At 54.0% G+C, this 25,797-nt stretch overlaps 2 protein-coding genes across 6 annotated transcripts in view; one reads left to right on the top strand and one right to left on the bottom strand.

Moving 5' to 3' along the window:
- TMEM163 (transmembrane protein 163) overlaps nt 1-6,286 on the top strand; it is a 231,192-nt gene extending 224,906 nt beyond the window's left edge. The window contains exons 7-8 of the mRNA XM_082689336.1: nt 3,915-4,056; nt 5,239-6,286. Coding sequence (XP_082545462.1) covers nt 3,915-4,056; nt 5,239-5,299 — 203 coding nt within the window. The 3' untranslated portion in view covers nt 5,300-6,286. The remainder of the gene's footprint in view (nt 1-3,914; nt 4,057-5,238) is intronic.
- Nucleotides 6,287-7,237: 951 nt separating this feature from the next.
- Nucleotides 7,238-25,797, bottom strand: part of MGAT5 (alpha-1,6-mannosylglycoprotein 6-beta-N-acetylglucosaminyltransferase) — a 337,363-nt gene continuing 318,803 nt past the window's right edge. For all 5 annotated transcript variants that reach the window (XM_082689322.1, XM_082689323.1, XM_082689324.1 and 2 more), the window contains 2 exons: nt 18,753-18,910; nt 7,238-13,263 (listed from right to left, as the gene is read on the bottom strand). In XM_082689322.1, the coding sequence (XP_082545448.1) occupies nt 13,065-13,263; nt 18,753-18,910 (357 nt within the window). In that variant the 3' untranslated portion in view covers nt 7,238-13,064. The remainder of the gene's footprint in view (nt 13,264-18,752; nt 18,911-25,797) is intronic.

The following is a 25,797-nucleotide window of genomic DNA, read 5'->3' as shown; positions in this document are numbered from 1 at the left end:
GAAGGATGTGGAGCGGTGGGGCTGACTGTGTCCAGCTCTGTGGCCAGTGGAGGTGAGTGGAGCCGAGTTAGTGGAAGTTCTTTCTGTGAGCTGTGTGCAGAGGGTGGGCCCTGCGGAGTGGAGTGACTTGCTGGACTGAGGGGACATCTAGTGGCCAGTGAGAGGACCCTCACTTGCTCTGCATTCTCTCAGCTTCTCGGAAGGCTCCGCTTGCCCCCGATAAAGATGGAGCTGGGAGCAAATGATTGCCCGCTGCCCCGGGGCAGTGTCCAGCTGCCTTGTCTTCCCCTTGGTTCTAGTCCCGCAGAGCTAAAATTCCCCCATGCCGAGAATGCCCAAGATGTAAACTCCAGCCCAGGTAGCCTGGGACAGAATAACGGATCTGCCGGTGCTGTTGGTGGCCTTCTGAGAAAAGCTGTGAACGGCAGAGCCTTTTTCTTTTCTTTTTAAGAGGATTGTCCTGATTCCAGGTATTACAAAGGATAGGAAGGACTCAAGGGACTGCCAGAGGCGAGAGGGCAATGCCAGCTTCTCATAATGGGAGGGGAGAGAGGATCCCGATGGATCATTAGACAGGCAGGAGATACGGCCCCGCTTCTCAGGACCCGCCATTCCCCTCCTGGGGGAGGTGTGGAGGCAGAGCCAAGGACGGGGCTCCAGGGGACGAAACCATAGGTCATCAGCGAGGGAGAAAGGGCCAGCGTGTTCTGTGTACCGGGGAGGGGGATGGACTCAGCCTGGCTGCAGGGGGCCGTGATGCTTTTGAAACCTAGTCTTTAGAAGCGTCTGCTCCAGAGCTGCCTGGAGAGTGGAGATTGAAAACCTGCTGAGCCCGTTTCTTCATCGTCCAGAGCTAGGTGAGCATGGGGAAGCCATAGACACGAACCACGCAGGGGCCACTTGGACGAAGGGAAGCCAGAAGGCAACATGTCTGTCCCTCACCTCCACCGTTGGAGGTAGAAGACGTGGAGGTTGGGACCTGGGAATTGGAGCTGGTGGGACACATCTCTGGTGAAGCAGAGGTCACCATTCAGCCCCTGCTCTCCTGCTGTCTCCGGGGCACCTGGGAGAAGCTCCTAGACTGGCCAGCTGTCAGAGGAGAGGGAGAGGAGAGCCGGTGAGGGGTGGAGGTGCAGGTGCACACTGTAGGTGGCAGGCAGGGCTGGCCCGGCTGCACACGGGAGTGCTGGGACAGGCCGTGGCCCAAAGAGCCCTCGCCAGCTCCCAGCTCCCTGCAAGTCCTGGCTTCCCTCTCACCGCAGTCCCCAGGCTGGCCATCAGAGGACGTGGGAGGAAGGTGGAGGTGCCTGCCTTTCCCAGTCTCCACCACTATTATTCTGGTGAAATTGGCTTGGAAACCTTCTCCAGGGAGGAACCGTGACCAGCCCTGAGAAGGAAGTGTGGAGGCTGACTCTCTGGGGAGCCTCAGGCTCCACCTGCCATGAAGGAGTGTACGCTCTGCCTCCGCTCTGCACCTCCCTCTCACGGGCAGTCTCTCCAGGGCCCTAGCCACAGACCCTGCCTGGGCTGGGAGGTCCCTGGAGCCCAGGCAGGGATGGCTTCCTCTCTCTTGGGTCCGCTCAGCCCAGCTGCTGCTCAGTGGGAGCCCTCTTGGCACAGGTGAAGCCATGCCCCCATCTATTCATTCATTCATTAATGTGGCAATCAGCTGAGCCCCTGAGAAGTGCCAGCCTGTTCTGGGACTCAGAGTACATTGAGACCCAGTCCTTGTCCTTCAGCTTATGCTTCCAGAGGGGAAGAAAAAGATGTTTGTAAAAAGAAAAAGTAAAAATAACTTGCTAGGAAGTAAAGCGCTCTGGGGGAGTAGCAGGGGCAAGAATGAGAAGGTCGGGTGTGGGCGGGGGAGGGGAGGAATCACTGTAGGGCTGTGTGGGTTCAGCCCAGGCAGGAGGCAGTGTGGGAGAGCCCAGGAAGAGAGGTGCGGGATGACGGAGGGAGGGTGAGTCTGGAGGCCGCGGCGGGGGCCAGGGTTGGCGGCTGCGGGTGCCGTGTGGTTGGAGCACAGCAGACAGGAAGGTCAGTGTGTGATGCGGGAGAGGTAGCTAGCTTGCGCCAGCCTTGAGGAGTTTGGATGGGATTCAGAATTGGGCAGTTTTTCTACTGGAAGCCTTTAGCTGCTTTCTATGGGGGCGGGGGGGCAGGGGAGAAGCAGGGAAGGTGCTGAGAGGCTGTTGCAGGGGTCTGGTCAAGGGGCAGGTGGCCTGGGGTCAGGTGGTGGTGAGAGGTAGGCAGAGTTGGGGAGGCAACAGCTGGAAGAATCACTCAACAGATGAGGTAGATCTGGGACTGGTGACATTTTGGGTGTGAGAGGTGTGAAGGATGGGCTCTTTGATTTTTGGCCGCTGCAGGTGGATGGTGGCACCATTTGCAGAGAAGGTAGGGAGAGGGTGAGGTGTTTCGGGGCAGAAATTGAGATTTCGGCTTTGAAGATGTTCAGTCTGAGATGCTTGGGAGTGGTCTGCCGCTCAGCAGAAAGACCCGGCCCAAGAGCCAGTTGAGAGACCCCGGTGTGGGGAGGGCAGGCACTCAGCCAGGGGGAGGCTGTAGGCAGGGGTGGTGGAGGAAGAGTTCCCACCACTGCACAGGGGAACCCCCCGGGGAGAGAAGGACCCAGCAGCAGAGACCAGGAAGGGATGGCTGGAGTCAAGAGAGGGCAGCCAGCCATACAAAGAGGAGCATAGGTTATGAACCGGGGCAGGTGACAGCTAGGTCACCGATGACCTCAGGGCTGTGGTGCTGGAGGGAGGGGTGCAGTGGGAGTACACTGAGGTCCAGGAAGGAGGCCTGGGGCTGCGGGGGAGGAGGAGGTTTCTCTTGGGGTTGGGGGGGCAGAATGCAGCTGTGTGTAGGGACAGCAGCTGCAGACGGGGGTGGGCAGCAGGCAGCATGGATGGTGGTTTGTGGCGGGGCAGGGGTGGGGGAAGGTGAGGTGGGATTGTCTGTACCTACATCCTCCACGTGGGTCCAGGTCGTAGCACCACCTGAGAGCTGGAGTGCGGAGGGGACAGACTGAAGGAAGAGAGGAGGGTCCCAGACAGAGGCCAGTCATCCAGCTGGTTCCCCTTATTGGAGAGTGGCCTACCAGAGGCCACCCCCTGGGTGCTGAGAAAGAGGTCGGACCCAGGTTTCGCTCAGCTGGGTCCTACCCTCCCCTGCTCTTCATCTCAAACCTCTCTCCTTGGCGTCCAGCCCCCCATGTGTGAGTGGGGCAGGTGGAGCTGCCCCAGAACCGCGGTGGGGGGGATGTTGTGGGGGAGGTGCGTGGACCCAGAACTTCTCTCCAGGCTGTGGTTGTGCTGGGGGGCAGCGAGGCCTTCTGCGGCTCACACCTGCTGTGGGCCCCCAGCAGCCATTCTGAGCTGTTATTTCCTATGTGGCTTTTGAAAACTCAGAGGTCAAATGAAGTGGGGACCATAGGTGGTGCCCTAAATGGGAGAGGTTGGTCAGTATCTGTTTGCCCCAGTTCTGTTTGATTGCCTTTTCTGCCACCCTGCCGCAAATTCTAGACTCCACACTTCCTCTCCTGGACACTGGAAATGCTCCGCTGACGGGAGGCCCTGGAGGGAAGGGATGTGGGTGCGAGGAGAGTCCCAGCCTTGCCCTCAACCTGGGACCCCTCCGGTCATGGTGTTTCACCTCTCTGCTGAACCTCGCGCTCTCACTGGCCAAGTGGGATCATGGTCGGACTTCACAGGGTTGAGAGGTCCTGGCTCAGTCCTCGGGCCTGCAGACATTGAGTCGCTGAGGATCTGAACATCTCCTGGGTGCAGACACTCTCCCAGACCCTGCGGGCTCAGCAGGGATGTGAGCCTGGCATGGGGGGGAGGTGTCTCACAGGTGACTAAGGAAGTTCTCCTGGCCCTGCCCTCAGCCTCTCCTTGCTGTTTCTCCAGGGTTTAACTCCCTCGTGGGCGGCGTGATGGGCTTCTCCATCCTTCTGAGTGCGGAGGTGTTCAAGCATAACGCGGCGGTCTGGTATCTGGACGGCAGCATCGGTGTGCTGATCGGCCTCACCATCTTTGCCTACGGGGTCAAGTAAGTGCTCCTTTTGTCTCCGCTTCCCCAGGAGCCACGAGTGGCTGAGTTGGCACTCTTGACTCTCATGCCTTGTCCCTATGACCCCTCTGAGCCCAGGTGAATTCAGGCGACTAGAAACGCCCCCAGCAGGGGCCCGGCATTTTCTCTCTCACGAGGGTCGTAGTGATGCACGGGCAGGGCACGTTTGTGGGGTGTCCTCATAGGTCAAGTGCCTCCTGCCCTATGGGGTGCTCCAGGGGGCAGGGCCCAGCAGCACCACTCCGCCAGACCCCACTTAGAGCATTTTTTCCAAAAGGGACGTGTCACTGCAGAAGGGCCACACTCGGGGGTAAACCCAGCCTGAGTCCTGTCACTGAGGATGCGCTGTGCAGGCATCACTGTGTTCCAGCATCCAAACTAGAGCCGGCCTTTGGGAGAACCGTTTGTGAAAGGCACTGGGTTTTTAATTGTTAAGGCGCTTCCTGCCTCCCATGAGGACAGCTGTAATAAGGAAGACGGACCATCAGGGTTGGCCAGGATGGAGCTGGTGGGAACGGATCATGGAAAGGCTGCTTTGGAGACAGCAGAGTCGTCCCACACACCCTGTTCAATGCTGGAGTTCCTGTTTGACCCGGCAGGTGTCATTCGTTGGTGTCTACTCCAGGGAAAGGAAAACATGCGTCCCATAATGACTTCTGCATGCATGATCACAGCAATGTTACTGATGGTAGCCAAAAAGTAGGCACCACCCAGAAGTCTGTTAAATGGATGAATGGATCCTGTAGTAGAGCTGTATCACAGCGTAGTCCTCAGCCCTGAGAAGAGTGAAGCATTGCTTCAGGCCACAGCGTGGATGAACCTTGAAAGCACGGAACCAGATGCAAGCAGCCGGTCAGACAAGGCCATGGGTTAGGTGGTTCCATGGAGAGGACATACCTAGGAGAGGCCAGAGCAGGGAGACTAGAAGTAGATCATCAGGTTGCAGGGGAATGACTGCAGGTGGGCATGGGGTTTCTTCTTTGGGTGACAGAAGGGTTCTGGAATTAGATGGTGGTTATAACCTTTGGACATACTAAAATGAACTGAACTGTTTACTTGAAAAGGTTGAATTTTATGGTATAGAAATGAGAATTTCTAAAAAGCCTTCTGCTTCCTTCCCCAAGCCCACAAGGGGGTGACCTTGGTGTTTCCTTTCTGCAGACTCCTCATCGACATGGTGCCCAGGGTGAGGCAGACCCGCCACTATGAGATGTTCGAGTGATGGTGGCCAGCGGGGCCCGGGCCGGCTGCTCTGCGTCCGCACCAAGACCGTCAGGACAACGAGGCTTCTACACAGGCAGATGGTGCCAATATTTCATTGAACATCCAGTTTCTTTCTTGGCAAGTTTGTATTCATGGGAACAAGATCTGCCCAGCCGGTCAGTCGGCACCGCTCCCCCTTGCTACACTGCCCCCATCAACTGTGTTAGGACAATGCGCACAGGAGGGGGGACAGGCTCCACCCCCTCCTCCAGTGAGAACTGACCTTTTTCTATTCTCTGCAGTAAAAAAGGTTCTTGTGGGTAAGGTAAGATCTTTACTTGGCAGAAAGTTCCTCTGCGGTGCTGTAAGCCTGAAAAGGATAGCAAGTGACCAGACCCACCTCCTCTGGACCCCCGGTAGCACCTCCCGGTCCAGAGTCTCGTGTCTCCTGGCAGATTCTAAGGGAAGACTGTCCCTTTAGTCCCTCGCCCCTTGACATGCCCAGAACCATCAGTACAGATCACTTCCTAATTTCTATCAAGGTATTTCATTAGTTTCATACTGTTTTACTAATCCTGACTCTAAACAGATTTGTCCAAAAGGAGACCATTCTATTTTTAAAGTACTTCATGACCCACGTATGAGCTTTGCATGGTTGAACTAAGCACATGACCCTGTCTTGTACATTCAGAACCTGAACCTACATGTAAAAACAGGATCCATTTTTGAGAGATGTGAAATGACAGTTTATTTGTAATAAATAATTATATAATCTATCCATATATGCATATATCTATATGCTGTGTTAAGTGGTAATGGTACATTACAGTCTGTTAGAGATGGCTTGCCCCTCTGTAAGGAACAAGATGTTCTCTGTTAATGTAATGTTAGGTGTAGACTCTGTAAAAATGTTCCCCCAGCACACAACATTCTGTACCTCTGGAGCTGCTGCTCGTCCAGGCGACAGTGTCTGACCAATAAAGACCTTTACCTGTTTTGTATGGTACGGGGAGGTTATCTTGCAGCACTCACTGTCCCGGGCAGGTTTTCTGTTGTGGATGGAGGAGGCTGTGGACGGGGTCCCTCGGCGGGGGGGGGGGGGGGACCCTGAAGAACCGTCCTGAGGGACACTGTGGGCCCTGCGAGGTGGGGGTGCTGCACGGTGATTTGGTGGTGTGCTTCTCGGGGCTGTCACGGGCTCACTGAGGGGAGATGGTTCATTCTGAGGCGTCACTGACCTGGATTCAGTCTGACACGTCCCACGTGGTTCCTTGGAAGGCATTTTGAGGAGGGTTGCCTGGGATGTTAATAGATCACGTGGAAAAAAGAGTTAACTGTACGAGCAGGTCTGGGAAATGCAAGATTCAAAAGATTTCTTTTCTCACTGTGTCTGGCATATGCTGTGGAAGCTTCAGGAGAGGAAGCTGTGATGGAGTACCCCTCAAACGTAAGCACTCCGGTTTTGACTGGCACGTGTGGGGACTCGTGCCCCACAGTGGCATGACGGGAACTGCGTGGTGTCTGCGTTCCAGGCAGTAGCCAAGAGTTCTGCTGGCTTCTGGGAGGCCGGCCGTCACTCGCCAGCATGATTTCAGACAAGCCCTTGGTGTGGGCATGGACATGACCTTCCTTCTTTCCAGGGTATCTCTTTGCACTCACCCCTCCCCCCCAGGAAAAGCCCACCAGTCCTCTCTCCAATTCCGTTCCCTGGAGGTGCATGCAGGACCGGGGGAGCGGCTCTGAAACGAGTCTCCGGGGATGCCACCTGCGGGAAAGACTCCTCGAGGGTAAAACCGTTCCCTCCCTACTCCGGCCACATACCTTCTCATCAGTGTTTCCCGCAGGGTCTGCGGATGGTGGCCGTCATCAGTGGATGCCGGCCCTGGAGGAGGCTGCTGGGTTTGTCCTGGGTTTGACCCTGCGCCCAGCCCAGACCCCCAAAAACCACTGCCACCTGTCACACAACAAAAGTTTATTGAAAAATAAAGTTCTCCCTAGTTTTCTCTACAACATTGGAAAACAAAGCAGTGTTCTCTATGCAGGTACAGTACATGTGGACAGCGACACCTTACTTGCAGAATCCTGCACTACGGAACCCCGGAAGTGAACAGCAGAAAACGGTTGTACCAGGAGCTCTTTGAAGACACACACGCAAACGGCCGTTAGCTTAAGGACATCAAGGTCGGGACAGCAACTACAGTAGGAAGGACGGTGCCCTCTCCTTTGGCATCGATCCTTCTGCTCTCGTCCCGTGAACACTTGGGCATGACAGTGAGCACCGTGCTTCCCAGGTCTGCTCCATCTTGGCTTTGGCGGAGGTGGTTGGCCCCGTAAGGTCCCGTCCTGCTGTTCCCAGCAAGGCTTTCGAGGCCTGCGGCATTGCCCGCCTGTCTGAGCACCCACATCTGTCCCCCGACATGGGACCCCCCACCATAGGAGCACACAGCTGCCCTCTGCCGTGCCTCACCAGCTGCCGGGGGTGGGGGGGTGGTCCTAAAGCATCACAGAATCTGGGGTTAGACGGAACGAAGCTCTGAAGAAGGAAGATTCCAATCTTATTCCCACAAACATAGAAGACTGCTGATTCCCCTAAAGAACACGAAGGAACTCAGAAGGACCCTGGACCCCAGCAAATTCATCCACACTCCCAACTGCAGTCTATCCAGAATAGTGTCGAGATAGAAGATAAAACTCTACGACGGGGAAGAAAGCCGCGAAACCCCCAATACAACAAAAGGCAAACTGGTATTTAGGTGATCTGGGAAAACATCACTGAGCGGCCTCTTGGGAGCGGTTCTGCAGACACTCTGTACCCCTCAACTTCCCTGCCCGCCATAGCTCCACCTGAGTGGTCAGATCGTTTTGGGGTCTCCAGGCTGGCTGAGCCAGGCTGGGGGAGAGGTGGGTCTTCTCGGGGAATGGGGCCAAACAAACACGTGACCGCTAATCAGCCCAGGGTCCGATCCCTGTGGGTTGGACTGTGGAGGGGCTGCCCCGGCCAGCAGGGAACAGCAAAGGGACTTCCTAGGGAATGACAAAGTTCAACTGGTCATTCCTTTCTCCTTAAATAAAACACAGGAAGGAAGTCTTTATTACTTCATTTCAGAGGAATATAGTTAACTGATTTAAGGGGTACAATCTGTCCGAGAACTTACTTTAATTCTAGCTCAAAAAGTTCTACAAAGAAGAACCCTAGCATGGTCCAGAAGACATCAGTGGGGTGAGGTCCAGCACTGGGTCACCCTTTTCGTCTCCAGTTTACACATTCTTACAGCCTAGTTCCCTCTGGGGATGAAGTCAGGCATAGTTGCAAATCAGTCAGTGCACTCGGGGATACAGTAACAATTCAACCAGCAGGATGGGCACGGGACTTGGACATCTCAAACCAGAAATTCCTACAACATTCCATCAACTTGGAGGAGTATTTTCATGGAGGTATAACTTAGCTCTTGATTTCTCAAATTTTATGAAATGCTAACAATAACAATATTTAACATTTACGAGGGCTTACTATGTGCCAGACACGGCTAAACACTGAATCCTCACAAAAACCCTAAGTGCTAAGAAAGCGCGGGTAACTTGTTTCTGCATCTGAGACTATACAGCTAATTTGGCCTTTTGCTAGAAAAACCTAAGCTTCCAGTTTTTGCTGAAGCCAACAGGAATGAAAGAACTCACCCTCAGCTTTCCAGGCAGGAAATCCCCACCTCCCCAAAGAAGTCTGAATCTCCTTCTGTCCATCCCTCTCTTCCCACGGAGATGTTTTGCAGCCCTACCGGGATGGATGGGATTAGAATGAAGCCAATGTGGAAATTAAAATATTTTAAAATAAATAAAGAAATCCAGGCTTGGGATGGTAATACAACCGAGCCTGTCGTTAACAAAATAGACCTTTTTTTTTTTTTTAAATCAAAGATTTTGGGGACATAGGAAAAGATGGTATTTGTCCCAATTATATACACAACGTAGGTACACCAACTGGAGAAATCGGGTGGCTTTTGGTCTCAAAAGCACAAACCCACCTGTATACAGCATACAGTTTTATCACCTTTACTCAAATAAACCCCATGTTCCCTGAGGAAACAGCAGGGGTTGCATGTTCTTCCCCCCCTTATGATAATCACATCAAGTGGGGACTGCTTTTTTCCCAGTGCAACCTCCCAGATAGGACTGGTCTCGTGCCCCAGCCACACATCACCAGGGTGCCTGAGTTGCAGGGAGCACAAGCCTGTTGGCGACCAGCTCTCCTCAGATCCAAAGATGTGGCCAGCAGCCCGGGAGGAAGCCAGACCTTCTCTTGGGGGTTCTCATTGCCTCATGGGGGTGCAGGAGCACACAGAGGCTGTGGCCTAGGGGGCTGGGAGGGTATTTCTGGTGCCCAGCCTGAGCATCCTCGGTGACACAAGGATGTGTCCTATCTTCAATGGTACCAAGATTCTAAAAACCAACCCCAAAGAAAAGTGAAAAGGCACATCAGAGAAACAATAAATACCAAAGAAACATTCTTACTATTTCAAAACATAAAGCAAACACACACACAGAAGCAAACTAAAGCAGTGACCAAAACCCAGTCCAAGCAAAAATGCAAAAAGTGTCTCCATTTGTACATGTGCAAATCAAATTACTTACATGAAATAAAGGAGGTGTTTACTGGCATTAAAAGAAGTGTGCTTCCCCTTTCCAGAGTTTTCACTCCCAAAAGTGTTTACGGTTCAAAGGAAAGCTTTCTCTCTTTTAATAAATTAGATACATTTCCCTCATGTTTAAGAATTTGGTAAGATCACAGTGGCGCGCGGGGGGGTGGGGGGAGCCAAATTTTACTAAGGAAAAGAAAATGGACAAAAACTGGCAAGGTATGCTTATTATATAGGGAGACAAGGATCCTGGTTTAGGATCTCTGTCCCTGCGGAAATCGGCAATTAAAAACTGGTTTAGGATTCTGTTCACATGGCAGTAGCAACACCACCAGAGGCTCCCAGCTGTCCTGAGAGGCACAGTCCTCTCAGGGCAGCCAGCCCTGGTGCCCCTTCCACACAGGGTAGATGGAGGCCTCCTCCCTAGTCTCCCCTTGGGGGGTGGGCGCAGGGCACTGATCAGACCTGGGCTCCTGGGGGTGGTGGCCTGGGAGCTGGATACATTTGGGTGTCACTGCCTCTACCCCTAGAGTCCCAGACACCTGGAGTGCAGGTTTGCCCCAGAGCAGCAGCCCCACCTGCGCAACTCCAGGTCCTTCTGGCCACTACTGGACTGTAGGAGTGGGGGCTGCCACAGGGATCTTCAAGCGTGGGGAAGGGCTCTGCCGGCCTGCTACACCTGAGTCCTGATGGAGAGGAAAGGAATAGGGAGGCTGAGAGGCCCTGAGCTCAGCAAACAGAATAGCCACAAACAATCCCCACAGCTTCCAGAACACCATGCCGGCGCGGCAGCTCTCCCAGAACGTTGCTTCCCAGCTTCCTTGCTTTCTGAGTCCCCAGGCTTACTCAAACAGCTCTGCAAAATGTGTTGGTTAATCTGGCCCAATGAAAGAAATCCGGTCTCGGCCCGCAGGCTCCCCCTGCTGGCCCAGCGCCTGCATGACAGCCTCACTTCTGGAAGCTCCCAGAAGAGCCCAGCAGAGGGCGGCCCCGGCCTAGGGATTGCTGCCCGGGGAGCTCAACGGAATTGCCACAACCAAGGGTGAAACCCAGAGGCCCATTCATAGGGAAAAGCAGTTCCTAACAACACAGAAGGCAGTTGTTTTCCTACGCAGGAATTGCCCTTGCAAAACTTGCAGGAACATTAATATATATACACACACACGCCAGATCACCAAGATTATCTCAACTCACATGCCCTTGCTGCTGGGCTCAGGCAGAGGGTGCTCTCCGCACGTTCCTGAGGGGTCCCTATCCGAGCTCTCCCTGTCACATGTACTCAGGGGCCACCCGAAAGCTGCTGCTCCTCACCCCCTTTACTCTCTGATGTTAGAGGAGACATTCAGACCAACCGAGAGTCTAAGGGGAAAAAAAAGGCTGGCTGTGCCCTAGATACTATTTACGCATTAGGGAAGAATGGAGAAGCAGGCACAGTCTAACTTCCCATACCTAAAGGCTCCACAGGCCTCGTGGTCTGCAAGAGGCAGCATTCCTGATCTAGCTCCCTTCCCGAAGGCCCACCCAACCATGAGCCCTGCCAGCCTGTCCTGTGGGGCAGAGGCTGCGCTGACGGTCCCGGATGGCAGCCAGGGTTCCGGCAGCAAGGGTGCAGGGGCGGAGCATGGTGCTAGGTGACCAAGGCACTCGGCCACCAGGGAGGGCTGGGGGGCTCAGGCCACAGCTCATGACTGGGATGTTCTGCAAGGAGGAGAAGAGGGCTCACCGTTACCAGCCTGGAGATGCCAGGGGCTTCACAGAAACACACGCACTTCCACCCAGAGCACTGAAGCAGGGCGGGGCGGGGGCAGGAAGCTCCCACCATGGTGGACAGTGGGGAACTCCAGGGTTAGCGGGGGACATCCAGTGAGTCTGACTGGGCCAACCTGTAACTCAGGATGCCACCTCCCCCTCCCCCCCAAGAGTACTTGAGCCTCAAGTAAGAACCAGCATCAGACTCCAGCCCCATGTGAGACACACAGCCATGCACCCACGGGCGATCGCCAGGACCACACAGTACATCCAGCCGGCCCGCCCCTGCTCCCCCTGCCAACATCAGGGCCATGGAGAGCCTCCTTCCTGCAACTCTGGTGACAGCAGACACAAGAAGGAATAAAACACAAGCCCACCTGTCTGGAGCACAGCTGTGGTGGCGTCACTGGTTCTTAGGGGCCGGCTTCATGCCTGTCCACACCCCAGCTCGGATCACCCGCTTCAGGAGTAAACAAGCGTGACCCATGTTTCTACTTTCCTCCTTCCAGTGGCACTGGAGAGAGGGTGGATTCACCACCAACCAGCAAATATCAATTCCCCGATCCTGTTTTTCTTTCCTAAAGGAAAGGTGTGGGGCCAAGGTGCGCGCACGTGCATGCGTGTGACGGGGGTAGGAGGGGGAGGGTTGAGGAAAGGAGCTCTCACTGCAAAACGGCCCCATCTTTGGTCCCTGGCTGGGCTCTCAGGACAACACGGGTCTGTCCCCCCACGCCCAGGAGGTGCCTGTTCTCTAGCTGCCATCTGTCAAGCATACACAAGACTTTCTTTTGTTCTGCTACTCTCCACTTTGAGGAGCTAGGTCCCCGCAGCTGCCCTCAAGGGAGCCACCAGCCCCACAGTGCACCCTGTCTCCCTCCTGCTTCCTTTTGGAAGCAGACAGGAGTAATAATACAGTGAAGGTGGACAGTAAACAGTGGGAAATCAGAGAAACAAGACGTGATCAGTCCCTCTTTGCCCTCCCTGGTCCCCCTCCCTCCCTCCCAAATAAATAAGTTAATGGGTTTAGGAATGTTGCCTTAGAAAGTTCTTTCCGACAAGCTCCATTCCTCCTCTGGTTCTGTTTTCAATGAATCTTGAGGCTCTCTTCCTGCCTTGGAGCAGCTGCAGTGACAGTCTCCTCAAGAAATAAAAAGCAAGTTGTGCCAAGGAGAAGCCAGGCTCCTGCCCTGACGTCTGCTCCTTCTGTTTCGGCGAGGATTCCGCTGTTGGTGCTCGGACCACAGAAGGAGCAATACCAAATTGAAACCTCCCAGCATAAAGTTCAGGCTCTGGGGAGAGTCCCTGAATGACATGATGTCTGTCCCCCGGCCCTGTCCCGTTGGGGTTGGAGCCCCTGTTTCTCCCCCCGGCAGAGTGAATGCGGGGCCGAGCCAGGGGCCGCTATAGACAGTCTTTACAGAGAGCCACCTGGCCCTTGATGAAGTCCCGGCAGGGGCAGACCCTCTGGTGCCGGGGGTGGGCGCCCGCACAGCTGAACAGCAGGAGGTCACCTTGAAACACACAGTGCCTGTTCTTGGGGTCGAAGGAGGGCACCAGGATGTCCTTGGTCAGCTCCGAGCTTTGGCAGATCACCTCGTACCTGAAAAGGAAGAGAAAGGCATGTGTGTTGGAGAGGTAGGAATAGTCCTGTCACTGGCTTCTCTGGCCCGCCTCCTGCGGTGTGGGGAGCACGCTGGGGCCACCTGTCATAAAAAGGAGATGGTAGTCACCCTCTGACGTAGCAATGCCCTCCCACCAGGAGTCCACGCTTGAGAAAGGTATGTGTGCAGGAATGTGTGTTCAAGGCTGCCTACCGAAGCAGTGCTGTAAGGGAGACCAGATGGAAATAACCCGAATACTCACCCAGTGGGGAAGGAAGGGTTGAAGGGTTTGCAGCACATTCTGTGTTTTCAGAGGTCCCTGCAGCCCTTGAGAAAGAATTAGGTAGAAATGCAAGAACCAGCGCGGAGAGCTGACCTCGAGGAAGGCAAGAGACCGGAGGAGATGCTGGGACCAACCTGTACGTGTATGCACTTCGAAACTTGAGAGGGCTACCCACTCAAGCCTTAGCAATGGTTATCGCAGACGGGTGAGAGTGGGGCAAAGACAGGCATTATTTAAATATTCTGAAGAACTCTGTTTAATATTTTTATTGGTGGTTTAAAAGGATTCATGTGACATGGCCTTAGTCTCCCATCAGATGCTCTCCTGGCGGATGGCGGGGGTCCCAGGGCATCAAGTCACCGGAACTCTGCAGTCATCTTGGTCCATGGCCGTAGCAGGCTCCCTCCCTCCCCCTTTTTGACAGTTAAGTGTGTGAGGCTTCAGGACTGCTGGGCCGGACGCAGGACTGGGAATCCAAGCCCTGACTGCAAACCTGCGCTCCTGCTCCTCCTGCCGTCTTCTTCCCACAGCTGAGACCCAGACCGTGGTGGCTTTGCTTCCTGCAACTGGGGCCACCGCCTGCGGGGCTGGGGGTAACCAACAGCACCGGCATGTGATCTCAAACAAGAGCTGTGTCCTTTCTCCTCTGGCCTTGGATACACTGGTCCCAGCCACCGCATGGCCCTGAAAGCAAGAATGCCTCAGCAGGTGTCCAGCACGGCGTCCCAAATGCCAGGTGGGACCAGTTCAAAGAAGAGAGTGTGGGGGGGCCACGCAGTCCTGTGTTTGAGTCCCAACTTCATCTCTATGAGCCTCCCTTTGCCTCAGTTTCCTCTTAAGTACAGTGGGGACAGAGAATCCTCAACTCAGGGAGGAGGCGCAGAAATCAGTGCTCCTAGAGCACTTGGCAGAGTGTGGCTCTGCCACCATCATCATCATCATGGTCACCCTGGCCGGGCAGACACGAGATGGGCTCTGCCACCTCCCTCCCTCACCCCGTGCCATGAATGTGCCAACCATCTCCATTTTGTTCCCTGAGATCTCCACTCTTACTAACAGGGTGAGGATCCCCACTGTAGGCAGCTCCCACAGTCACGAGGGAGCTTTACGACCTCTCCCAACGGCCCTAACTCCTCTAGCTGTGGTGTGCCAGCTGGGAGACGTAGGCACCCAGGCCAGGAAGGTCACAGACCATGAAAACAAGGGCAGGAAGGGTGGATTTATGGATTTCCTTAAAAAAAAAAAAAAAAAAAAAAAAAAAAAAAAGGTGAGTCGGAGATTTGGGGCTACCAGGTCCTCTGCAGGATACCCCCGCTGGCCTACCCGCAGAAAGGGTCTCCAGAACTCAGCTATGCACTACAGGATTCCATATGGAGCAGAGCTTTAGAATACAGAGGCTTAGATTATTTATTTGTTCAGGTGAATTAGAGCAGCTGCTATGTCTTAACTCAAGCCAGGTGCCTTGTGCACTGCTAACCAGAAGTGTGGAAAGCTCTCCAACTCTCAGACTCCATGGCGGGGGGTCTAACAGGAGCCATGCAGAAACCCTCTGGTTCCTGCCCTGGGTCACCCAAGCAACCTCTAAGCACGTGCTCCCAGGAGTGAGCACACACGTGCATGTGTCTGTGAACACATCTCAGCTGAAGCCGCCGTGGAAGAAGCCTGCTACGGATGATGTCCGGAGACCACCACAAAGGGCACAGTCCCCAGCATGACAGGTGACCCATCACGGGGCAGCTCACTGAACGTTCAGGGGATGGGGCCATGGGTGCAGACGGCTCCAGACACTTGTGAAGGACATCGCACCACCAGGCCCCCAAGAGGCGCTCCCTCTTATGAGCGTGCCAGTCCCTGTCCCACAGCCCCAGGCAGGCAGGAGGAGCACTCTACCATCCTCGGGCCAGAGTCAGAGAGCTGAGGGGATTTCCCCCCATTGCTGGAGTGTGTCTGGAAACCAGCCTCCCCTCTCCGCACTGGTGAATCTCTTCCCTTTTCAGAGCACGCATGGTAATGCCTCTGCTTCCCTGTTGTGATGTCTGTCTGTCTGTCTCTCTCACACACACACTTGGCCACACACACTCTCACTCCACTCAGAGACATCAAGCACACTGCTGCTTCCTTTCTGTAGGGCCCAAAGGTGCTGACCTCCCTGCAGCTGGCCTCGTGCAGGATGGGACGGGGTTTCGGAGGCCCAGCGGCCCTGGGTTCGCATTTACAGCTCTGACCACCTTCCCAGGGGGCTGCCTACGTCCTGAGAGGTAGAGACAACTCGTCCTTCCTGAGACAGACGGACACAGGATGAAGGGATGCCAGCAGGACCCCACCTACTGGTTATACTCCTCCCCTCCTCCCTGCCCCTGAGCTCCTCCCCTCCCTCAGCACCTGCCCTGCTTGTTCCTGCCCTGAATCCACCAAGTCCCCCAGACTCACTCATGACCTCTCTGACTCAGCCGCCAAAGTGCTCATGGTCTAGACTCCATGGTTTAGAATTCCCCAACTTCAAAAAGAAATGCCTAACTCGATCATTTAATATTTTAGAAGCTGTAACTTGAAAAGGTAGCAAAATTATAAATAAGGTGTGACCGTGACACATGTCCCTACGTATGGAGCCACGGTCCTGCCGTTGGGGCCACCCCAGCTTGGACTCTGGCTTTTCCCGGGGCCTCTGCCTCTGAACCCCCGCCCCCTGGTCTGTGCCTGAATTATGCATGTTCTGGGCATGAGAGTCTGGGGCACCCCCCAGCACTTACACCGTGCCCTGTGTGAACGGGAGCTCCACGACCAGCTGCCTCACTGCCCCTGATTCGAGATGACAGCACAGGAAACTCCAAAGGGCCTGATCTATGTGATGCAAATTCCTACTACACAGTAGGGATAGACAGTTAGTTCTTCAAGGTTCTTCAATCATTCTTCAAGGTCATGAGCACCAAAGACTTAAAAGGAGCTTAAGCTGAGAACCCAGCCCCAAAGTGGAGAAGAGAAAGTAGCATGGGCTTGGAGGAGCCACTCATTTTGCTAACTGGCCATGAGTCAGGACTGCCTCATATGGAGCAGGCCCTCAACAGACCCCCAGATAGCTGGAGCTTTACAGCATTATCAGTATTTACAAATGCAGGAACAAGGTGTTCAACAGGCCTCTTACATTCAGGGAATTAATCTCAGACAGATTTATTATGGAATTAGCGTTCAGTGCTGCCTCCTTGGGAGAAAACCCACATGGCTACAGTGGGGTTTGGGAGAGGGTTTTGAAGCAGTCCCATGGCACAGGGCTTAGCCACGGAACAGCTCCGTGAGGCCCTCTGCCCTCAATGGGCTCTGCAGAGTATGAGGAGGTGCACAGGGAGGCTTGGGGAGGGGCCTGGCTTTTCTGGTCTCAGCCTGGTAGCCTTAATCCTGCTCCACGGCCCAAGGCTCTCTGGAGGAAGGGGCCATTCTGCCCTGTCTTGAGCACCAGCTGTACATTCTCTCACCATCATACGGGCTGCCCTAATCTTATAGGGGAGAAGATGGATGGAACAGAGAAAATTAACCCACTGGCTCCCCTTTCTATCCCTGCACTGGACCTAGACCTTTGCTCCGGAGACAGGCCGGCTCTGTGGGACCCTGTGCTATCTGAGCCAGGTCCCGAGTCTCTGACCCGGGCAGGAGCCCTGACTCCTGCCTGGCTGAGAAGGAAGGGCCGTGCTGTAGAGGAGTTCCATTTGGCTTCCATTCCCAGGATGCAGCTTCTCATCTGTCCGTCTCCAGAGGTGGAGATGGGAACTGCATGGAGACAGCTGTGTGTGCACTGTCCCTAATCTACTTCCAGTAAATCCAGACTTCCACAGAGAGAGAGAGATACTCAGCGTTCTCAAAAAGCTACCTTGCTAGAGAAGATAGCCAAAGGAGCCAGTAGGAAGCCCTTCCCGGGATACCAGAATTCAGGATATGTGCTATGGAGGAGCACATTCTAGAACCATCTTTATGTAGCAGACCACTACCCCCTCTCACAAAGTTTCTGTGGTGACAGAGGACAGCGCCATACTGAGTCTCTTCTAGCCTTTGTTTTAATAGTGGAATCAATGTGGCCTTTGAGCTTGGTCTTCACATAAAAAGAAGGGGAAACCCCAGCATCCTCCACACCTCTACTCAGAGGCGCTTTCCCACAGGCGAGATTTGAGAGGCCACGCTCTCTCTGGAACAAAGGTTTTATACCATGTTTGAGAATAAGACGATGGATCGCCAGGACGAGGCTAGCTCAGCCATCTGTGCACAGATGACCACAGATGACCGACCACTGCAACGAGGCATGAAGCCAGCACTGGAGAAAGGCAGGCCATGAGCAGCGAGCACAGTCCATTTCTTAAATCTCTACTTCAGGACTGGACGGTGTCACTGCTCTGCTGAGCATTTACGGTTGGGACAGCAAGTCTCTTCACCAGAGCTTTTTGAGGGCTCAGTGATTAAGTCAGATAAGGCCCAGGGTGGGTGTAATGAAAGCAGGGAACACAGACTTAGTACTCACAGGGGTCACGAATCAGAGGCCAGAAGAAACCTCACATAGAAATCTGGGGTCTGCAAATGCCAAGGGAAAGGAATGGGATCGCACCAAGTAATGCAGGCACGCGGGGAAGCCCTCCAGCCACCAGGGAAGCCCTGTCTGGGTCTGGGTGCTGCTCTGGCCTGTGTTTCCCATGCCACCCCGCCTCCCTGCTGTGGAACCCAGCGCTGTCAGGCCTGCTGTGCTCCTGCCGTGCTCCACGTGCCAACGGTGCTGGAATCAAGTGCAAGAGGGGACAGGGGCCGCAGGAGGGGGAAGGTGGTGAGGGGACTTGCTGTGGGCAGTTCAGTGCCAGCTCCCAACCCTTACTTTTCATTGCTTTCGCACTCCCGGGGTTGTGCTTCTGAGCCCATCTCCATTCCCGCAGTTCTCGGGTAGAACATAACACACCGAGCCTTTTCCACAATCTATGATTCCAAACACCGGCCTTAGTTTTGCAAATATAACACCCGCGTTCGAACTCTCAATCTGTCAGTGTGCCAGGTGACCTCATCCACCAAACAACAAAACTGCTGGTCTAGTTTTCCGGGGGAGTGCGGCAGTGGGCGGGGTTGGGGGACCATGCCACAACCTGCTCCCTAAGGCTCGTCCCTCTCAGCCCAACTCCGACATGACCCAGAGGCAAGTTGGAGGCTGGCCTGGCCCTGATGACCCCCAGCACTTACTTGAGCAAGTCCTTGTCCTTGTTGAGGTGCTGGAAGAAAGAAGGCTCGCAGATGAGCTGGTTCTCCTGGCACACCTGCTTGCAGGACTGGCCGGGGTCAGCAAGCTTCACCTGCAGGGCGCTCAGCGGCGGCCACATCACCTGCCCATGGCAGAAGTCCTACAATGACAAGGAGGCTGTCAGTCCGGGGAGCAAGGACTCAGGCAGGGATCCCGGCCTGCCCAGCGGCCCAGACAAGGAGAGGCAGCCCGTGCCGTGGAGAGAGCAGTGAAGTCCAGGAGGTGGGAGCTGGGCAGGCTTGGTGGGAACAGCCTCCTCTGGGATGAGTTCCTTGGTCAGGGACATGTCTGCTTCATCCACAAAGGGGGCAAGAGTATCAACCACACAGGGCTCGAGGTGACAGTAACCCATGGCATGTGTACAGCATCGTGCCCGCTGGGGATGGGGACTGTTCGTTACCGGCACCTTCAGTCCCGCTATTCGAAGGCTCCATCCCTGAAGGTCCATCTCCAGACCCAACTTCACCAGCCATTCTGTTCTTAGCTCTTAATCCAAAGGCGTTTTCAGTGTCTACCTAATGTGGCAGATACCCAGGGGGATACTGTTGCGCAAGCGCTAGCTTTGACTAGTGAGGTGGAGGGGTCTGCAGGCAGGGTGGGTGGAGCCCGCCTCAGGGTCAGCCTCCCCCTTGGTGGGGGCTCAGAGTTCCTGAGTTGAAAACAGTCTTAAGGCCATGCTAATTCCACTAGGGAACCAGCCTGAGGACATGTGACAGGAGGCGAAGGAACCTGGCAGGGAGAGGTGCCCGTGGCCCAGCAGTTGCAGGGGTGCCCGGTGTGGGGGAGAGCTAGTGACTTTCAGGCTCTAGAGGGAACGCAGGAAGACCTGTTTGGGCCAGGAAGCCGACCGTGTGGCTCAGTGAAGGAGCAGGGGGGTGACGAGCGTGCTGACCGAGCCGGGCTGGAGAGAGGGCCTGGAAAGAGCAGGAAGCTCTCCGCCCTGCCACCCCAGGCTTGCGTTCCAGCTATACCCTGAGCAGGCACCAGAGGTGGGAACTCCTGCACTAGCCATACGGGGAGCTCGCTCTGTTCACACACTGGATCTGGAGTCCTAGTCAGGCTGCCCCAGTTGCAGAAGGCAACAACCCTGCGGGAGACCTGAAGAGCCAGGCCTGCTTCACTGTTTCTGGGCGGGCGTGCCCTCGGGAGTGCTCAGAGCTGCTCAGGATCCTGGGCTCTGAATTCTATGGTAGGAACCCACCCTACAGACCTATGGGGACACAGGGTCCAAAGAAACCCACCCAGGACATCACAGCAGCAGTGTTAGAGCAGAAGCAAGAGATCTGAAGTATTCTAAAAGCTGTATTTCACTAGCTGTTTAAACACAATACTCCAAAATGTAACAGATCTCTATGTACTGACATGGAAACCTCTTCAGGACATCCTGAGGGCTGAAAAAAGCCGGGTGAAGGACGGTGGAGTGTGTTTCCATGGATGCCAAGCACGGGACGGGGGAGAGGCTGGAAAGGGGCTTATGAATGTGCATAAGCTCCTACAAGAATCTGTCCGGTTGGCATGGGGGCCACCGAGAGGGGAACGGAGTCTGGAGTGGTAGGGAGATTCTCTTCCCAGTGAATGTCCTTCTGGAATATCTTCTTTGTCCTCATGTTTCCTGTTTTTGGTCTGTGTGGATGAGGAGTGGATTTATAAGCTCAGGGTCCTGGGCTCCCAGAAGCCGCACCCGCATAGGAAGTGTTTCAGGCCCCCAGCCCCCTGGGCTGGTCTCGTGGAGCGCTGCAGGGGGGCCTGGAGCGGCGGGTGGCTCCAGCTCTGCTCGGTCCCTTACAGTGAGGGGGTGCAGCTGCGGAAATCAGGTCAGAGAGGCATCCAGGGTGGCGCTTTTGTATTGCTTGCATTTTTTTTTTTTTTAATTTGTGCTTGTACTACTTTTAGTGAGCAAAAGAAAGTAGAAAAGACCAAAGGGAATGCCGCCCAGGCTCTGCAGGTAGCGGCTGTGAGGGCGCCTCCTGCCTCATCAGGAAAACAAAGGTGATGACACTGATGACTTCCTATGGCCTCTGGCGTCTCCCTCCTTCCCGAAGGAGGCCATGCTGTGACCTGCTGAGAAGGGCGACGCAGGGCAGGTTCCCTTCCAGCCTTTTCCAATCAATGATGGGGACCCCAACGAGCAAGGCAAGCCCACTGCGGTCCTCTGCGTCCCACGACTCTCATTGTGAGGGGACTGGACTCCTTGAGAGCCCGAGTGAGTTTGGTGGCCAACAGACAGAAACCCTTTGCTGTGTGTGGTTGAGACACCTCGGAAGTGGATTGACAGCAGCTGAAAACAGAAGATTCCAGAGAGCCTCACACTGCAGAGATGCTAGGAATACACTGGATTATTTAGACACATGAGGACCCAGCCTAACCTTCTGAAAGTGATGCATGCTGGGAAGACCCTATCTAACTCCTCAGATTCATGATGATTTTTTATTTTAAGTTTTACTTATTTATTTGCGAGAGAGCAAACAAGGGAGAGCACGAGTGGGGTAAAGGGTAGAGGGAGAAGCACGCGTCCTGCTGACCATGGAGCTCCATGTAGGACTCGATCTCAGGACCCCGGGATCATAACCTGAACCGAAGGCAGACCCTTAACCAACTCAGCCGCCCAGGCGCCTGATTCGTGGTGATCGTGAGTGCAATCCATGTGCATTTTAAGCCCACGCGGCACAATAACCCTGGACGGGGAGCTGTTACTAAGGGGGATGGCGTGACAGCACAGACCACGGCACTGCGAACTGGGTCATGGAGTTCACTGGTGGCTGTGGCTCTCTCACCTGGCAGCATACAGAAGCTTACTGGCTGCCCTTTGGTGCTCTGTCCATCCTGTGAGGATGGCTGTCACCAAACACACCATGATCAATGGAGTCACTGATCAAAGCTGAGAAGGTGCACAGATATTTGGAAAAGGTTAAGTGTTGCTTTTTGGTTGTTTCTCAAGCAACTTGGCTTCTACTTCTTTAGAAGCAATCTGAGAACTTGTATAGCCTTTAGGCATTATCATAAAGAGATTTTAAATGCAACGCCAAAGCCTGCGTGTGAGCATGCCGAATGGCTGGACATCCAGGAAACCAAATCAGATTACACCGAACATCACTAGAGGCTCCGTGAGGATTCTTCTCCCTGCTTCCAGGACTCCGCGTGGCCCACCCCTGGATGAGGCTGGGGAGCTGGAAACCCACACTGCCGAAGGCTCCAGTTCTGGCTTTTACAGCTTGTAAGAAAGCACAGAATCTCTCCAGAGATGTCTACAGGCAGTTAGACCTGAGGGCAGTATCGCTACAGCTGTTCAGTCTGGTGGACCCTTAAGAAATGGTCTCTTACTCGTTCGCCTTATGTGGTATGTGGAACAGTCCAAGGGGTAAAACTGAAACAAGGGGAAAGGTTCTGCTGTGTTAGACCAGGAAAAGTGCTTCCAGTGGGAAGGCCTCGATCTGGGCTGACAGAACTGACCAAAGGCTGGCCAGCGGCAGGTGCTCTGCAACTGCTCGGCTCCTTGTTCTTGCCCTTCCACGGAGTGGGGGACCTCTGCCCTGTACAGTGGCGGGGGTGTGTGTGTGTGAGGCACTGCAGTGTGGGCACTTGCAGAGCCCAGGGCAGCCCTGGATAAATGGAACCCAGCAGAAGGCTCTGTAGAGGCTACACGAAGGGATGTTGCCTCAAGGCTATGCAGAGCCGCCCCACTGGCTTGTTTCTTAGTCAACCAGAGGGTTCCCTTCAACAGGCAGGCTTATTAGCTCACCTTCACGTGAGCTGTTGGTTCCCTGACACCCTGGCTCGTGGCTCACCGTGGGCTGGTTTGGCATCCTCTCAGCAGTCTGTCTTGGGGGCCAGGAGGATAAGAAGTAGTGCAAATAGCAGCAGGACCTTTGTAAGGCTTGGTGAACCATCTGGAGAGCCTGAAGGTGTCCTGGTAAGCATGACACCAGGTGAGGCAGGAGGGAGTGTGGGGATGAGGGACGTGATTGTGGCCTCCAGCAGGGGACGCCCACTGACGGTCCTCAAGTTCTCTGCCTGCTTTCACGTCTACAAAGGTCTTTCAGTCCTTACAGAATTCCGGTGAGACAAAACGAGGGGACTCATAAGGAGGCACCTAGAGATGGTAAAGATCATACTCCAAGGTAGACCCTTCTTTGCTCCCAGGTCCAGGGGGTACACGCTGAAAGCCTGATGAGGTATGACACCTGACCCATGAAAGCCATCTCTCGTCCAGCTACCCAGAGGGCACAACTGAACCAGCGGTTCCAATTGTAAGTCTCTTCTCATGCCCAGGGGCCAGCCCGCCTGGGTGTTCACGGGGGGCTAGAGGCCTTCCGTTTCTCCCACCTCACAACAGCCGAGTATGGCAAGGCCCACCCACCTCGTCTCCTCCTCCTCTCACCCATCCACTGATTCATCATTCAACTAAACACTTGCTGAGAAGCAGAAAAGCCTAAGGGTTCAGAACTGCCCCCCACCTTGAAGCCTTTACAGCTTTGCCTTCTACAGTTTCAGCTCCCTGGGTCAACAGTCATCTCAAAGTACATGATCCTCCTCCTGATAAACTGTCAGATGGTCAGCGGTGGCTACGTCACAGCGCCTGTGTCACAGCGCCTGCGTCATTCCCTGACGTCGTCGCCTCACACGGGCAGTTCGTCACCTCACAGCATCACAAGACCGGTGAGCGCAGCACAGCGAGATACCAGGATGGAGACCACAGTCTCATAACCTGGGTTACAGTATATTGTTGTAATTGTTCTACTTCTACGTTCTTATTGTACCTAATTTATAAATTAAACTTTATCATAGGTGTTGGTAAGTGTTCCAAAAACTACCTGAGAGGGATGCCTGGGTGGCTCAGTTGGTTAAGCAGATGCCTTCAGCTCAGGTCATGATCCCAGCGTCCTGGGATCGAGTCCAGCGTCGGGCTCCTTGCTCAGCGGGGAGCCTGCTTCTCCCTCTGCCTCTGCCTGCCACTCTGTCTGCCTGTGCTCGCTCTCTCCCCCCACCACTCTCTCTGATAAATGAATAAAATCTTTAAAAAACAAAAACCAAAAAACAACTACCTGAGATAAACAACGCCATCTACAGGTTGGCTCTTACTATTACTACGTGCAAGAGACTTGTAGTTTTCTAGGCCCTTGGGTACTGATGAAAAAAAGGAGCCACCAAACTCCTGCCTTCATAGACCTTATATTCAATGAGAAAGACAGAAAAAATATATATAATATGTTCAAAGGTAGTAAGCATTCTAGAAGAGAAAGAGGTGAGGTAAAAGGATTGAGACTGCTGAGGGAGAGGGTGTCCAGATAGAGCACCACTGAGAAGGGGTATTTGAGAAAAGACCCAGATATTTGCTAGGATCTGGGAAGCACATTCCAGGCACAGGCAAACCAGGATCAGAGGCTGTGACAAGGGAGTGTCTCACAGGCTTCTGGAGGAGCAGGGAGTTGCATGCGGTAGGAGCTGAGAGTGTGCATGGTAGGGGCCAGAAATAGCAAAGGTGGGGTCCCGGAGGTCCCATGGAGTCACTGCACACATCTTTGGCTCTTAAATGTTGAGGCCAACATTTAAAAAATTACAGAACAGCAGAAAACAGATGTCCAAATAGGATGTAAAGGCCACTCAGAGTAGGTAAATGATTAACTTCGTGGGGATGGGAAGTGTGGTGGAAGCAGTCAGAGAAGGCTTCCAGGTAGTAGGGACTTCTGGGCTGGGTTTTGTAGGCTGCATAGGAGCTACTGGCTTCCCACAAACACCGTGCTTTGCGGATAGCTGGTGCACAATATAGAGCGGCTGAACAGGGGATTTAACAGTAAAAGTAGAAAGGAACAATATTCTACTTCAGAGAGACTTTCTAGAGCCAGAATGATACTTAATAGTTTTCCAACCTGGTTAACAAGCCCACTTAGAACACAGAACATCTGCATTCCTCTCTAACAATTATTTCAATAGGTCACTGAATTCCCCTAAATTTGACTCTTCTGAAATTATCCGGAAGTGACTCATAAGAAAGGTTTACTATCAGGAACTTTATGAGAATAGGCAACATTTGCCCAAGCAAAGACAACTTACTGTGGAACAGAAGTAAGGGCGCTGCCTTTGTCGCAAAGGCCAAGTCACAGTGTGGAGAAAATGTGATTCCCAGAAACAGCCAAAGAGCAGAGAAGATGACAGGGTGCTGCCCCCCGCCCCTCCCCATGAGGCACTGGCTTGCCCTCTCTCCTGACTGTTTGTGAAGGGATCTCCTCCAGCCCCACTCTGGGTCCTGGGCAAACCATATAGAGTTACTATGTCCCCGACACAGCAAGGGCAAGTGGATTTCTGCAGAAACTGTGCAGTCAAGGAGACAGGGGTAGATACAGGTCTGGGGATGGGATCTATAGGAAGTAAGGCCAGGAATTTGGGAGGCAAAAAAGACAAAAGAAAAAAAAGGGACAGGTTGTAGGCCTTGAAATTGGGGTTTGAGCCAAATTCCATCAGCTATTTGAGAGGTAAGGGACATATTTGTTCTTTCTGTTACAGCTGAGAGAGCCCAGGACCTGGCACAAAACAGGTGTTCCATAAATAATGACTGACCGGATTAAAGACATTTCAGTTGCCCAATGATATCTCCCATTCCCAGCCTGTGCTGTCCTTAAAGGAGTGAACATTGTCCCCAGGTGGCTGCCGGGCTCACGGCCAGCAGTGGGTGTGGATTTGTGTCTCCACAGGTACAACTCAGGAGGTGGCTGTGATGCTGAGCTATCTCCATCCATCTCCACGGCTGGTCTCTACATGTGCAAATCAACGAGCCAACAAGCTCACTTCTCTAGGAGTTAGCCACAGACCTCCCACATCCTCTAGTGCACATCCACAGGCGTGGGAATGTTCACACACTCTTCATACCCGCCCAAAGGTGGGAGTGGCACACACGTTGGTCAGGTGTGAATGCAGGAATTAACAGGGGCAGAGCCACACAGTAGCACACTCGTCATCAATAATAATAATAATAATAATAATAATAATAAC

This window comes from Mustela nivalis (genome assembly GCF_964662115.1).
Source record: "Mustela nivalis genome assembly, chromosome: 11".
Taxonomy (NCBI): Eukaryota; Metazoa; Chordata; class Mammalia; order Carnivora; family Mustelidae; genus Mustela; species Mustela nivalis.
This window is presented reverse-complemented; position numbering and strand designations above follow the sequence as displayed.